A 16921-nucleotide genomic window follows, 5' to 3' on the forward strand; every position below is an offset into this window, starting at 1 on the left:
GACACGGGGCCCTCCTTTCCTCTTTAGTTTGCCCCTGAAGGTGAAACCAAGTTTTGGAAAGACCCTGAAGGCCAAAGATTGCCAAAACAAGCCACAAAAGAGAGCTTGATGGCCAAGAGGTGTTTGGGGGGGGGGGGAGGTTTCCCACCCCCTGTGGGAAAGAGATGGCTGAGAGAAATGTAGTTAGGATAGATTAGTGAAGGCAAGGGAATAAGAAATGATATAATATTTGGGTTTGCGGAAATACCATCCCAAGGAAACATAAACTGAGACCTGAAAGAGACCCCTATAATAATAGAAAAGAAAGGGAGAGAGGAAGAGAGAAAGAAAGGAAGACCGGGGAAAGAAGAAAGAGGTAAGGAGAGGAGGATGGAAGGGAGAGGAAGAGAAGGAGAGAGGCTAGGGAGGGGAAGAGGAAGAGTAGGAGGAGGAGAAAGGGAAGGGAAGAAGGAAGGGGAAGGAGAGGAGGAAGAAAGTAGAGAAGAGAGGGAGGGCGAAAAGAAAGGGAAAATAAGCTGGTGTTACAACAGGAGGAAGGGATGGTAAACAAAGCAGCCCAAACTGTATATTATAACCTATTAAATGAAATAACAAACGTGTAAGAATGATAAATGTAAAGAAGAATAACAACTATGTGAATGTATACTTAAAATGGTATGTAAGAGAATAAAAAATAAAATTCTGGGGAAAAAAAGAGATGGCTGAGGGAGAACATGTTCGATTTTAAACCATTTAAATAATTAGTAACTCTCTTGGAAAACCATTCTCGGGTGACAATTCCACATGCGACATTTGTGCTGTGTCCAAAACTGAGTTGTTTGGGGTTTTTTTGCCATAAAAGGTTCATGTTTTGATTCGATCTAACCCTTCCTGACTTGGCTGAATAAAACGGCCGAAAAAGGATCAAGATGGCGGCCGTGGTGGGCCAATCAAAGCTCTGCCTTCTGCAGGACATTTTTAAAAAGGGGGCGGGGTTTTTATTGCCATTGTGGCCGCCATCTTGGCTTTTTTTTTTTAAGCACAGCCTGCAGACACCCCATTTTCCAGTATTTATTTAATCTGTGTGCGTATGTAGGTGTTTATATGTTTTTAAAAGCATTTTTCAAAGTGAAGTTCATTTGGGTATTGTTGAGAAAATAGCCAGAGGAATCTTATCATTGTCAGCCTGCTTGTTTGTCCATATGTATATTTATTTAGGTATTTATTTGTTTCGTTGGTTGAGTGTGCAGCCATCTTGTCACCTAAGTCAGTGTTTTTCAACCTTTTTTGTGCAAAGGCACACTTTTTTCATGAAAAAAATCACGAGGCACACCACCATTAGAAAATGTTAAAAAAATTTAACTCTGTGCCTATATTGACTATATATAAAGTAATTTTCCCACGGCACACCTTACACTATGTCACGGCACACTAGTGTGCCACGGCACAGTGGTTGAAAAACACTGACCTAAGTGACTCTGAGAAGCTACAAGTATTATAAAGCATAGCAAAATATATTAATAGCTAGCTAATATAGATCATGATTACGTTAGGTTAGATTAAGTTAGGTTAACTTAGGTTAGGATGGATGGATGGATGGATGGATGGATGGATTAGATAGATAGATAGATTAGATGGATGGATGGATGGATGGATGGATGGATGGATAGATTGGATATATAATAGATAGAAAGAAGGAAAGAAGGAAAGAAAGAAAGAAAAAAAAGGAAAGAAAGAGGGGAGGGAGAGAGAGGGAGAGAGAGATAGAAAGAAAGAAAGAGAAAAGAATTAAAAAGCTTTCTGGTGTGCTTTTTTAAAACCCTCCCTATATTTCACTCCCCGTCCTTCATTTTTCTACTATTTTGCAAAGAGTGTAAGAAAGCAATTGTATGATTGCTTTCTTGCACCCTTTGCAAAATTAGAAAATAAGCATTTTAAAAGACAATCTGTCATCCTCCTTTTCTGCTTTCCCTCAGCATCCTGACACTGAAAGCGGATGAAGGGCTGATTTCAGAAGAGAAGAGCACCACCACCACCACCCAAAAAGGTTTTTCTCTGCCTGGAAGGTGTGCATGACCACGTACTTGTATGTATATACTTGTATGCACACACATCCTTCAGTATGGGGCTCCTTGCCTTTGGGGTTTATGCCTTGCTTTCCCCCAGGACTGGAGAAATGGGAGGAGTAGGCAGGAGTAACATTAGGAGAGAAAAGGCCATCAGAGGTCAGGCTTGGGAAAGTGGATGCCTTTTAATACAATCAGTTAGTCAGAAAAAGTGTTACCAGGTTCCTCCGGAGTTTTGACTACTATAGACTAGGAGTGGGCTACTGTGACAACCTTACAATCTTTGCGGACATCAACTCCCAAGAATGGGATGTCTCAAAGGTACTTTTTCAAAAGGCAACTGGACTTTCTTTGTTTTTCCTTGAAGATGCTTGCTTCTAATCCAAGAAGTTTCTTGAACGAGAAGCGAAATGTTTTCAAGGAAAAACAAAGTCCAGTTGCCTTTTGAAAAAGCACCTTTGAGACAGCCATGACCTGGATGACAGAGAATCTCCATAGATACTCCCAGAATTTGAGCCAATGTCCAACCCTCAGAATGCTAACAACCAGATAACTGCAAAGAATATAAATCCTTGCATTTCCCACCAGGCAGTTAGAACAGAAGAAGCTTCTTAGATGAGGAGATAAATGTTTTCAAAGGAAAAAATAAATAAAAAGTCCAGTTGCTTTTTAGGGGGAAAAAAGGCACCTTTGGGATTACCATGACCAGAATGATTGAGAATCTCCATAGATACCTGTTGGGCAAGTCTAATTCTCAAGACTGCTTGAATCTGTGAAGTAATTATCATATCATATAGAAATTATGAACTATATTTGAGATTAATTTTGTTTTTCTTCTGTTTTGCAGATGCTGCTGCTATAACTATTCAGTTCTGAGCTGATATTACATCAGGTGAAGAGGCAACAAGAGAATCATTGTACATTGTCAAAGTCCTACATTCACCAAATTTATTTGGAAACAAGATGACTTTTAAAAGTGAATACTTTGGGATTTAATTGAGGTGACTCTCCAGTAACTCAGATGCATATAAAATGAACACTTTTCCTGTAAGAGAAATGTTGAAGTCTCACGCGAGAACTTATTTAAAAATCCAAATCTTTAATTGGAATCATATGTAAAAAAGTGAAACAGAATGTATGTTAATTCTAGAAGAATTAGAAAATATCAGTTTGTGCACATTTTTGCCACTTGTTTTGTTCTGTGCTTCCTGTTTTTTTCGGTAGAAATTGATAGCCCTAGCTTTGCGCAATATATGAAATCTCTCTCGTACAGATTCCTCATAAATGGCTATACTTTTGTGAATGACAACCTAACTACTAGCAGATGTAACAGGGTAGCAAGGCATCGATATTTGATCAATCACGAGGAGAAATGTCAAGGGCAAGATGTTCTCCTTTTGATCCTTGTAAAGACTCCACCTGAAAACTACCACAGGAGAGATGCAATTCGACAAACATGGGGTAATGAAGACTACGTTCATCACTATCTGAATGCCACCATAAAAGTCTTATTTGTTTTAGGGCAATCAGAAAATTTTTCACTGGGAAGTGACGTTCAAATGAAGCTGGAAAGGGAAGACAAGAGGTATGGTGATCTGATTCAACAAGACTTTTTGGATAATTTTTACAATCTTACCTACAAATTACTGTTGCAGTTCAGCTGGGCAAACAACTTCTGCCCTCATGCCAAGTTTATCATGCCAGCCGATGATGACATATTTATCCACACGCCAAATCTTATTGCATACCTCCAAAATCTAGCACAAATTGGAGCTCAGGATGTTTGGATTGGGCACGTCCATCATGCATCACCTCCCATCAGGAATAAAAAAAGCAAATATTATGTTTCCTATGAAATGTACCCATGGCATGCCTATCCGGACTACACAGCTGGAGCTGGGTATGTTCTATCCAGGGACGTTGCTGCTAAAGTATACCGAGCCTCACAGACTCTTAATTCAAGTTTTTACATAGATGATGTTTTCATGGGATTTTGTGCCAACAAAGTGGGGATTGTACCACAGAATCACCCCTTCTTTACCGGGGGAGGAAAGGCTCCATATCATCCTTGCATTTATGACAAAATGATTACTTCTCATGGGCATGTAGAAGACCTTCAGTATTTTTGGCAACAGATTACAGATCTAAGAGTGAAAAACTTTTCTTCTGGAGTTTGGGGTAGTATATATTGTAGAATAGTTAATATTATGCTGCTTTGCAGATTATATAATCACAATACATATCTTTGTTCAGCTGCATTTTCCTAATACTTGAATATCAGAATAGATTGACTGAGCCAGAAATGAAGGAGGAAGTCACTTGCTTTCTCCATAACAAATTAAAATGAATATAGCGAAAATTCAATAAAAACTTGCCTGCAGATTGCACGGTTCTCCAAAGGAACATTATAATTATAAAAACAATTTTCCTATTATAGTAAAGTTTCCCACCAGATAACTTTAACAACTGGATAAATCTTAAAGTTAACATTTATACTTCTCAATCTGGAACTATGAAATTACCAAATGAAATGGAATTGTTGATTAGTTGAAAAACACACATTTTCTGATATGTTAATATTTGCAGGTCACGTGGAGAAAGATAAAGTACTTGATGTGACAGTATACTAATGCACTTTTTCCACAGACACAGTTTTATCACTTCTAAGCACATTATTACATTTTGATCTAATGCTTTTAGAACTGAATAGCTTTTTGTGTTTTATTATGTGATCACTCAAGATGAATAAAAAAAACCTGATGCTAGCAAGTGATGCCACTGTTGACATTAAATACTTCTGGTGAATTCAGCAAAGCTGTTATCTTACATTTCATAGTCCAAAGTTGCACATCAAAACATAAACAGCATAAAATTGATGGCCCTGCCTCAGTGCTCCAATCTACAAGGCCCCATTGGATTTGTTCAGTTGGTGTTCACTGCAATTGTGTTATCTCCCCAATGATTCCCATTAAGCAAGAGATATTTTTAAGAAATTAATACTGAAGTTACACTGTAGGAACACTTATATGAGCCCTGCGGAACACTCTTTTAAAATGTAAAGTATTTAATTCCATTCTTTTTTACTTTCAAAAACTACGAAATTGGCATATACATGATTAGGCAGCATAAATATATTTTAAAATAAATGAACTGTTTACATCCAAGCTGTGCTAGTTTCATAAAGTAGTTTTCTCTTAATCAGAGTTTCAGGGATTTTACCATTTATAATCTTTCAATTGAAAAGTTCTCCCATTTTGCAATTCTTAACATGAGTAAAATAACCACATCTTCCACTTCCAGAATGGAATGAAACAGGGTGAAACTGCATGCCTCTTAGGCATTCTTTTCCATCAAGACATTTGCTTTACTGGTTTCTCTCTTCCCTGTTTATTGAGTTTTGATGTTGAAATTAAGGCAAATTTAATATGGGTTTTATTGGGAGTGAGAATTCTATGTTACTGTAACCAATTTCAAAATAATATAAAGCTAACAACTACTGATAGACAGACCATAGACACAAAATGCTTGAATATCCTCATCTTGCCCTAAATCAAACATTTGACTTGTCTGTTGTGTCAGAATAAATTAAATGTTCATGTTTTTGCAGAATTACAAATCATAAACTCACACGTGTGCTAACGATGAAAAAGCTGTGCATGTTTTTTGTTTCATAGCAGGTTTGTTATGTTGAAAAAGTATTAGTTAAGAAATAGAGTTGTATATTGTTTAGCACAGAGAAGAATGTTTAATTATTGAAATACTTTATGAAAGCATCCTTTTCCCCTTAAGACTCTTAAGCTTGATGATCTGAACATTATCTTTAAAATTTTTAAACAGAAAATTCTTAGGTTTACTAGTGTTACAGATGCAGGGTGCAATACTATTTTTTTCTTGACTTCACAAGTACTTGTACCGGCCTGAATTGTCACTCAAGATATGTGTTATTACATTACTGTTATGCTAGTTTTTACCTGTTTGGTTTACAGCTATTTGATTAAAAAAAATATATCTAAGGACGGCAATTATTTTATTCATGACACTTTGTTCTGAACAGTGTTTTATAAAATATCTATTTTCAATAAACATGTTGTGTACTTTGTAAATGTTCTCTAATTTTTCCACAATAACATTTGCTGCTTGTAAAATAGAACATTTTTCTTTGAGATTGCAATTCCAATAATTGTGAATAAGATTTTGTCTCCTGAGATACTAAGTTAAAAACACTGGATAACAAGCACACACTGTGATTTTACCTCCCTGGCAGGCAACTTCAACTCTGCTTCTTGGCACATTAGTTCAGCCATAAATTTGCTTTCTGGAAACCAGGGCATATATTGGAAAACAGCCTTATTTTATCAAAAGGCCTGATTTAATCGCAATAGCCTGAAGTATTGATAGCAATTACCGACAGCAATTTTGCACGTGCTAAGTATTTTACTTCTTTTGTGGCAGCAATAGAAATCTCTATTCTTTATAGGATAAATCTTTCCACAGTTATTCAAATACTGAACATTAATGTATACATATTTTTTTAAAATGTGCACCTTAAATATGCTTGTGCTCATGTAAAACAGATTATAATTGGAAGGAATCTGCTTTGCCAAAGAAGCACATTTTCAGAATCTTGTATTTTAAACCTCTCCCTAAACATTATGCAAAGCCTTGCGTTTGGGGAATGCCTAACACACACACAAACACAAACACACAGGCACACAGAACTATTTTACAGGGGTCTTCAAATTTGGCAACTTTAAGACTTGTAAGTTTCAATTCCCCAAATTCCTCAGCCAGCATAGAATTCTGGGAGTTGAAATCCACACGTCTTAAAGTTGCCTAAATTGGGCACCCCTGGATTATTACTCAAGCCATTTGCTCCCACCCTCAAAAGTAGCCTAAACATCTTTCTGTTCTCTCAGGCTTATGGGACCTTACTGGTAATTTCTCATTAAAGGGAGTATGTTTGGCAAGACACATGGGGTTACATTTACAGTATTTATTTTTGTAGCATGGTGCCTTAATGACTAAACCGAACTGGCTTCTAGATTTTAATATATTGTACTATTTTTAGTCTTCTTATTCGTAACCTAAGCCACCCAGAGTCATTTTGGAGTTGTGGGGCTATAAATCTTGTAAATAAAATAAAAGTAAATCTAGAGATTTTCCTCTGGAATAAATATGATTCCATACTGAGAGACCGCCTTCTGCCAATTACCTCCCTGCGTCCCATCAGATCGCATAGAGTTGGCCTCCTCCGTATTCCATCCGCCAGTCAGTGCCGACTGGCGACTACCGTACTCGGAGGAGAGCCTTCTCTGTTGCGGCTCCGACGCTATGGAATAATCTCCCCGTGGAGATCCGTACCCTCACCACCGTCCAGGCCTTCCGCACAGCCCTCAAGACCTGGCTAGCCCGTCAGGCCCGGGGATAAGTTTACTTTCGCCCCTCCCGAATGTCGAGTGAATGTTGTGTTTTACTGTTTAATTTACTTTTGTTCACATTTCTTTCTGTATTTGTCCTACACTCCCTTTCCCCTTTTATTGTAAGCCGCCCTGAGTCCCCTCAGGGAAAAGGGCGGCCTATAAATGTGCAATAAATACAAAATACAAATACTACTAAACATGCCAAATATTTATGTATAGGAATAAAGAGGCATAAGAGTGTGCTTATATGGTAGCCCTGTTCTATAATCTAATACTTAATATATCTGGAAAAAAAGATTATATATAGTTACTTATGGATCACATTACACCTGGAACAATCAGAAATGTAATTTTTGCCAGCTCTGAATCCTCCATTAATTCATAAATGAATACAAACACAGATTTGTATCAATAATTCTATCCAAGACTATCATCTAACATAGCTTAGTTGTCGTACATATTTATTTTGCAGTATTGTCTTTTTAAAAAGGAACAAGTTGTTAATTATTTAGATGAGTTAGATACAACTGCTAGTCTTGGGAGCTTATGAAATAGTCATGAATTAAGGACAGTGTATTAAAAAATCAATATAGATACAGGATTCTCTTCCATGTATGTAGTTATAAACAGACACAAATTTTTCAAGGTGTAAATTTTAGAGACCTCTACGATGGCAATTAAATAATGTGGAAATTGGATTAAGAGCATTTAAAAAATAGTTCCCGTTACAATAAGGAAGTGATTTATCAAATCGGTCTCCTCCGAATTCCATCTGCCGGCCAATGTCGGCTGGCAACTCCCCGGGGGAGGGCCTTCTCTGTGGCTGCTCCGGCCCGCTGGAACGATCTCCCCGTCGAGATCCAGACCCTTACCACCCTTCCGGCTTTCCGCAAAGCTACTAAGACCTGGTTGTTCCGGCAGGCCTGGGGCTGTTGAATCTTCCAGCCCCATCCGAGGTATGAATGTTGCCGTATTTTTAAATTGTTTGTCTTTTTACTTTTATTTTGTACCCCCCCTTCCCCCCAGATTGTTAGCCGCCCTGAGACTCTCGGGAATAGGGCGGCATACAAATTAAATATACCTTAACCAAACCTTAACCAAATGACATTCATTAATCTAGAACTACCATAATATTGGAGGATCATTGAAATGGGAAAATATATTAATAACCATAATGATGTAAAAATTCTCACTTATATTATAGCAATAGCAATAGCAGTAGACTTATATACCGCTTCATAGGGCTTTCAGCCCTCTCTAAGTGGTTTACAGAGAGTCAGCATATTGCCCCCAACAATCTGGGTCCTCATTTTACCCACCTCGGAAGGATGGAAGGCTGAGTCAACCCTGAGCCAGTGAGATTTGAACCGCTGAACTGCTGATCTAGCAGTAGCCTGCAGTGCTGCATTTAACCACTGCGCCACCTTGGCTCTTATATTATATTAATATATATGCATTCATATATACACACTGTGAACTACCATTCTCACTCAGTTGTGCATAACATTGTTTTTCCCTTAAAAATTAGGGAATTGGTTTTAAATTATTAGATACATCTTGGTTTCAGAAAAAAAATTCCCCTCCCTAAAGATAAGCATTTAATAAAGGTAAACAAGGATTTATAAATACATATTTATGAATAAATATTCCTAAATATAAAATACATATTGATTTATAAACACACTATAAAGTAAAAATATGTATTTGATACAAACATAAATAAAATAGAAAATAAACCATATCTTATAATAAAATATTAATAAATGGTTTTTAGTGCACGCAAACATGTTTGAGATGAGATACTTCTGAATTTCCATATTATTCTAGAGAAAGCCTTTTTTGTCTATATTTTGCAAGCCAGGCATCTTGTCAATCCTTCATGCTAGGTGAAATAACTCCAGTCATGGGAGATCTGATTATTACATCTAAATCATTTTGGTTATTCTTCTCTGCATCTTTTTTTTTTTTTTGCTCCATATTATTTTTTTTGAGATAGGTTCATGTTTTGGGTTCATACAAGGTCAAAGAAGCCTAGTTCATCCTTTTTACAAACAAAGTATAACACAGCATTATCTTCAGATCTTGTGCTGGCGACCCAAGGAACTAGAAATGGAATAAAGGTGGTCCTTGACTCACGACCATAACTGGGACCAGAATGCCTTCTGTTAAGCAAGGCGGTTATTAAGTGAGTCACACCCAATTTTATGACCTCTTTGCTACAGTGCTTAATTGAATCACTGAGTTGTTAAGTGAATCAGGTGGTCATTAAGTGAAGGCAGCTTCCCCCCTTGATTTTGCTTGGCAGAGATAGCTAAGCTCACAAATTGCAACCACTGATACTGCCACATGCCCATTGCATTTTAATCATGTGACGGTGGAGATGCTGTAGCAGTTGTAAAAGCGAGGACCGTTTTTTTGGCCACTATTTTCAGCACCATTTGACTGGTCACTAAACAAATGGTAGGTTAAGGACTACCTATATAATCCCACCCATGGTCGTGAAAATGCACATATTTCTGACACAATAGTAACACACCACTTCCTTGATCAGAATAATAGACGGATCCGTTTTTTTTAAAAAAAATAATAATAATCACCTTACTCAGAACAAGGAATTTCCTACCTTCTCCTAGTGGAAAGATTTTCTTCACTTTCACTTATTACCAAGGCTCTGCTGGAACCTCCCTGACTTGCTTCATGCATCACTTCAATCTGGATTATTATTTTTGGAAAACACAGGAACACAAAACAAAACGTTTTGAGATTCAGGGCTCCTTTATCTGCCCAGATGACAATTTCTAAATTTCCTATTAAAATGACATGGCCTGGAAACTCGCATTTTAAGAAACAAAAATGCAAAATCCTCCTGGTTTGGCTGACGATTTTGTTTTGACTCTAAAACTGGTCTTGTCACAGCCATCTTTATGCTACCTGATTCTTACTTGGCCGCGAACCTTTTATGAAAAATAACAGGAATTCAGTTATGTGTAATTAACTTTGAAGTCCAATGACACTTGAAAAATGTTCTAACGCCTGGACTTTCATGTGGCTGTCTATTAAATGGTTTACTCCTCTTCCTCTGTTACTTCCTGTTTGTCTGGGAGTAGCAGAAATTGATATTAGGGACTACCTAGGATTAGGCACAACTGAACAACAACAAAAGGTTTAGTAGATCAAGCCATTTAGCAATAGCAGCTCGCAGTTAGACTTATATACCGCTTCATAGGGCTTTCAGCCCTCTCTAAGCGGTTTACAGAGTCAGCATATTGCCCCCACAGTCTGGGTCCTCATTTCACCCACCTCGGAAGGATGGAAGGCTGAGTCAACCTTGAGCTGGTGAGATTTGAACAGCCGAACTGCAGATAACAGTCAACTGAAGTGGCCTGCAGTGCTGCACCCTAACCACTGCGCCACCTCGGCTCATTTCTGACTGGAGGTTGATTTAATTATTATTATTTGATTCCTTTTGTTGGATATGTTTCCAAAGATTGTGGGGAACAAAGCTGCTGACCCAGCCATGTTCTATAACCATGATGGCGAACCTATGCACCTGTGCCGGAAGTGGCACGCAGAACCTTCTTTCAGGGCATGCCAGACGTCGCCCGTTGCCCTTCCAGGTTCCAATATGCGCATGCACGCCAGCCAGCTGGTCTTCGCGCATGCCTGCCTGCCAGAAACTGGAAGACCAGATGACCATTGCTGTAGAACTATTCTTCCGGTTTCTGGCGCTCCCGCGCATACGCGCTGGGGAGCTGCTTTTCCGGTTTCTGCTGCTCCCCCATGCGTGCGAGCGCTCCCATTTCACCAACCCTGTTCTATAAGATGAGCCTTCTGGGTATGTGTTTTGGAGGGTGGAAAACTGGTATATTACATTCTACAATGATTTGACCCGCCAGTTTTACTTCCACCACATCTCCACCAAAACCTTCTGAAACATGGCACCACCAAAAATGGATGCTGTTACGTATTTACAGGTAGTCCTCAATTTACGACTGGTTCTTTAGCTACCATGCAAAGTTATGAAGAACCTCCCCAAGTTCTACTTACAACTCTCTTATGAAGTTCCGATGTCTGCTTCTTCCCCTCCCCCACAGTCACATGATCACATTTTGGGCCTTTGGAACTGGTCCACCTTTATGCAGTTTCTTGTGGTCATGTGACCATTTCTGGTAAAAAAACTCGACCATTGGGTACAATGGGCTCAATTAACAATCACTGCAAAAAATGTTGCAAAATCCAGATTGGTCATACGGTGATGTGCTTAATAACCGGCACGACTTATGACCATAATTCTGGGTTCAATTATGGTCATAACTTGAGGACTACCTGTATTACTACCCTTTTATGTCCATTGTTGGCAATAAAATCTTGTGAAGTGGGTGAGCAAAGTCTAGAAATTGGAAAAATAAAAAGCTGATTCCAGACTTCTTTAAATTGCTAAGGTTGAGAAACATTGCTGTACTACGTGCAACACCAGATACGCTCAATGAAAACTTAATTTGCAACTATTACAACTCTCTTACCTTAATTCCACCTTTAGCTTTCTTTACACTTTTCTTTTTTGACAAATCTGCATCAGAAATGGATTTTGGAGGGCTAGGAATTTCTGCTGATCTTCTGTTGGGAGCTGCAGGGGGGGGGGGGGAAATCAAATAAACAGAACTATCAAAAGATCAAAAATTGCCACACTGGATTAGGCAGAATTTCTGGTTGTGTTATCAGATGTCTGAGATAAAATTTATTCTAACTTAATTGTGCTGCCTATACAGTGGAACGTTCAAAACATGGAATGCTTTCCTCTCTTCCCCCTTTTTACTTACCATTAGTTGTGTTTATGCAACACAAACAATGTTTAAACTCTTCTGCAAGAACCCCACCCACGTGGTTATTTGGGGGTTTAATGTACAGAAATCCTGGACTTACAACCATTCATTTAACAATGGTTCGAAGTTACAAAAGCTTTGGGGAAAAGGTGACTTATGGCCCATCCTCAAAGTTATAACCATCACACCACCCCCGAGGGTCATGTGATCATGATTTGGGTGCTTGGCCACCAACTTGCATTTACAATGGAAGCATCAAAATGCTATGCCCCTGGAAGTTAGCAGGTAATTTTAAAGGCAGTCTGATCTGGGAATTGCTTTCTTTCATGCATTCCAGCTACACTGTTTGCTAAAGCACAGCATTGGGGGTGGGGGCAGCATCCTCTATCCTTACCACTTTCTATAAAGGGACGATTGAAAGCATCCACTATTGTATCCACTGTTTGGTTTGGAGATATTTCGGACAGGAAGGCTGTGCAGAGTGGTGAGGACGGTAGAAAAGATTATTGAAAGTACACTTCTTTCTACCAAGAATATGGCACATAAGCTATGCTTGATCAGGGCAGGTGGTATTGTCAGGGATCCTCTCCATAACTGGTATCCTTTCTTATCTTCTGGGTGGAGTCTTCGGAGTATCCAAAGCAGAACAAATAGATTTCTTAATAGCTTTATACCATATAGTATCAAGCTGGTTAACTCTCAAGACTCTTTTTTAATATATGTTTGTTTTGTGTATGTGTGTTTGTATCTATCAGTGGTGGGTTCCAGATCCTGTTGCAACCAATATGGTGCAACGGGGCCAGGCATCTATCACATGAACGTGCGCAGTGCATAAATGCGTACTTACCACCCACGATGCTCCGTGACATCTGCGCGAAGCTCCAGCTGCTCGGTGGAGCATCACACAGGCGCCATATGTTCTGTGCACAGAAGGCCTGAACAGCTCAATACAGGCAAGGAGCGCGGGGGGTCGTACGCTCTGGAGGGCCCACCCGCCCACCATAAAGGAACGGTACCAGGTGCTCCCAGCAGGCACCGGTACACCCGTATCGGTCGTATCTCACCACTGATTGATATATATATAAGGGTATGGCTAGCTGATGAGAGCTAAATAGCTTGAAATAGATCTATACTAGGACTATTAACCACTAGGCCTGTGGCTTAGTGGTTAATACATCTGCCTAATATGCAATACAGCCCAGGTTCGAATCCCAGTAAGGGTATGGCTAGCTGATGAGAGCTAAATAGCTTGAAATAGATCTATACTAGTCTCCCTTTATTTATTTATCAGCACAAATACAACACACACACACACACATATATGTGTGTGTGTCTGTGTCTGTGTCTGTGTCTGTGGGTACATATACATACATGCATACACACATATATATGCATACATACACAAACACACACGCTATAGTATTGTATTGTATTATATTATATTGTATTGTATTATATGTTATATTTTACTAATTATACTATACTTATATTATATATTACATTACATTATATTATTATATCATATTATTTATATTATATTATATATCTCCTCTCCTATCTTACATTTCTTAGGAGGAATTTATATAACTTATAATGCTTTTAAAAAGGGGATGGGGCTTTAATCATGTCCCTTGGTGCCATCTTTTTTTTTTTGTATTCCCTGTAGGCTCCCTAATGTTGAAACAAGCAACATTTTCGTTTCTAAAGTTCACCTTTCACCGCTGCTCCTTCGCCAATAAAAAATAACCCATAAAAACTAATTATAGTAACATAGCTTTCCTGCTATTCACAATGTTCATTTTCTTATCCAAACACAGCCCATGCTTTTATTTTTGTCTCTTGTATTTCCTTTCCCAGCAGCATCCTCATACAGATAGTCCTCAACTTACAACCTTTCACTTAGTGACCGTTTTAAGTTACAATGGTGCTGAAAAAAAGAGACTTGGGACCATTTTTCACACTTCTGACTGTTGCAGCATCCCATGGTCACATGGTCAAAATTCATAATGTTTGGCAACTGATTCATATTTATGACCGTTGCAGTGTCCCAGGGTCATGTGTTCCCCTTTTGCAAATTTCTGACAAGCAAAGTCAATGTGGAAGCCAGATCCACTTAACAACCATGTTATTAATTTAACAACTGCAGTGAATCACTTAAGAACTGTGGCGAGGCAGGTTGTAAAATGGGGCAAAACCCACTTAACAACTGTCTTGTTTAGCAACATAAATCGGGGGCTCAACCGTGATTGTAAGTTGAGGACTACTTGCATCCAATTAAAAATAGGTATGAATTCCCTTCTCTGCCTTTCCCATCTTTTCTTGCTATCTATCTTAAGTAAAGTCCAAGCTTGGGCAAGACAATAGAGACCTTATTAAGTGAGAATTAAAAAAACCTAATTGTGCTATTTTACAATGATCTTCGCCTAAGCTGCAATCAGACAAGCCCTGGAGTCCCATCCCTTGCTCAGTGCAAAAAGAAATAATCCAATTTAAGAACCCCAGAGGTTGTTTAGCCTCTGCTGAACAGTTACAATAAAAGGGAGACCACAACTTGTTTTAAGTGCCACCTTTAAATTGTCACAGTGCAGAAGATTCCAGGAATTGTATGGTCAACAGTAATTGAAGAAGTATGACCCACACATCCACAAAGACCTGTGGGACTAGCTTGAGAGTAAATACACATGAATCTTTAGGTGATTAAAAGGACTCTTAAGCTGGGTGCGATTCCAGGAACCAGCGCAGTACTAAGCTAGCTAGAGTAAACAGAGAAAGGAGATCGACAGAGAACGCCTGGCCAGAAAAACCATCTCTCTAAACATGGGGCTCCAGAGTTATTCCGTCCCATGACATCCCCCCCAAAACCTTACCTAACGGAGCAGGGCGGACAGTTTTGGGAGAGGCTCTCTTGGGTGAGGATTCGGGATGAGGGGCAACGGGTTGCACCGGCCGGGTCTGTTTTGCTGCCAACTTCTTCAGGCTGATTTGTCTCTTCTCAAACATTTCTTGCACGTCTTCGAGTTTCTGTAGTACTCTTTGGGCATTGCTCTGCAGGAGGGAAAAAATACATAAATTGGGGTTATGTAAGGAACAAATAAGAAAACTAAGATCATGGCATTCGGCTCTCTCAATTCCTGGCAAATAGATGGGGAAGAAATGGAGGTAGTTACAGATTTTATTTTCCTGAGCTCCAAGATCACTGCAGATGGGGACTGCAGCCAAGAAATTAAAAGAAGCTTGCTCCTGGGGTGGAAAGCTATGGCAAATTTAGACAGCATACTAAAAAGCAGAGATATCACCTTTCCAACAAAGTGCTTGTAGTCACGGCTATGGTTTTCTCAGTTGCAATGTAGGGCTGTGAAGGTTGGACCATAAGAAAGGCTGAGCGCCAAAGAATTGAAGCCTTTGAATTATGGTGCTGGAGAAGACTCCTGTGAGTCCCTTGGACTGCAAGGCGATCAAACCAGTCAGTCCTAGAGGAGATCAACCCTGACTGCTCTTTAGAAGGCCAGATACTGAAGATGAAACTCAAATACTTTGGCCATCTAATGAGAAGGAAGGACTCCCTGGAGAAGAGCCTCATGCTGGGAAAGATTGAGGGCAAAAGAAGGGGACGACAGAGAATGAGGTGGCTGGATGGAGTCACCGAAGCAGTCGGCATGAGCTTAAATGGACTCCAGAGGATGGTAGAGGACAGGAAGGCCTGGAGGAACGCTGTCCATGGCGTTGCAATGTGTCGGACATGACTTCGCAACTAATAACAACAAAGGAACCAATGCAATGCTTCTACTCAAAAGCATCTTTTCAGCACCTGACGCTTGGTCTTAGCGTTGACCCGGGATGTCCAACCTTGGCAACTCTAAGACCTGTGGACTTCAACTCCCACAATTCCGGTAATTGGAAGTCCATAAGTCTTAAAGCTGCCAAAGTTGGACACCTCTGGCATTGACTATCAACAGACATTAGTGCCTTCAGATTTGAAGGCTTTCAAATACCCTTGGACGAACATTCATCAAACACTGGCTGCCCTCTTAGGATCTTACCTTTATTTCTGGGGTGAGAATCATGTCAAACTGGTTGTAGAACTCCTTTGCATTCAGCATCTGGTGGTCCTTGAGAGTTTCCAGGAACTTCTCTATCTCACAAAGTGCAGTTTCGGCTCCCTCTTGTGTCTGGCATTTGTCTACAGCTTGGGAAGCTAAGAGGTAGATTCCAGCTTCACCCCACTGACTAGCCTTGAAAAAAAGGAGATGAATATGCTGTTAAAAACTCAGATAATACATTTTCTCAGATATCAATCCCTGGGTCCACCGTGGTGTGAGCAGGGTCATTTTAGGAGAGTAGAGGAATGAAGAGTTGACACCATTAATATGTCAAACCAGCTGTTAACCCAGCGTGGCCCTGGCGTTTGTTTATCCCAATCCTATATTAGACATTCACAAATGTCCGGACCAAATGTAATTTCTAATGTTGGATTTTCCCTCTTACCAGAGAGCCCCCTTGTGGAATACTGTGAAGCCGTTACCATAGCAACTCTACTGTGCTGTGCAGTAGAAGCCATTTTTGGGCAGTAGAGAAGAGCCAATTTTAAGGCACAACAGACTGTATCTTAACAGAACCCCAAAGGTTGTTAGGG

General features: G+C 39.5%; 2 protein-coding genes across 2 annotated transcripts; one reads left to right on the plus strand and one right to left on the minus strand.

Annotated features, from left to right (window-relative positions):
- The first annotated feature begins 3178 nt into the window (after nucleotides 1-3178).
- Nucleotides 3179-4312, plus strand: B3GNT5 (UDP-GlcNAc:betaGal beta-1,3-N-acetylglucosaminyltransferase 5). The gene has a single exon (XM_032238521.1). The coding sequence runs from the start codon at nucleotides 3179-3181 to the stop codon at nucleotides 4310-4312; it is 1134 nt and encodes a 377-aa protein (XP_032094412.1).
- Nucleotides 4313-10084: 5772 nt separating this feature from the next.
- Nucleotides 10085-16520, minus strand: LOC116523413 (probable guanine nucleotide exchange factor MCF2L2; the record flags this gene model as incomplete). The annotated part of the gene is made up of 4 exons (XM_032238520.1): nucleotides 10085-10177; nucleotides 11989-12092; nucleotides 15156-15333; nucleotides 16329-16520. Coding segments are annotated over 4 exons (567 nt in total), but the record flags the coding sequence as incomplete, so codon positions are not given.
- Between the last annotated feature and the right edge of the window lie 401 nt (nucleotides 16521-16921).

The sequence above is a fragment of the Thamnophis elegans genome, unplaced genomic scaffold, assembly GCF_009769535.1.
Source record: "Thamnophis elegans isolate rThaEle1 unplaced genomic scaffold, rThaEle1.pri scaffold_269_arrow_ctg1, whole genome shotgun sequence".
Lineage (NCBI taxonomy): Eukaryota > Metazoa > Chordata > Lepidosauria > Squamata > Colubridae > Thamnophis > Thamnophis elegans.

Coding starts and splice junctions, on each gene's coding strand:
- B3GNT5 (XM_032238521.1), top strand. CDS start 3,179: ATGTATGTTAATTCTAGAAGAATTAGAAAATATCAGTTTGTGCACATT.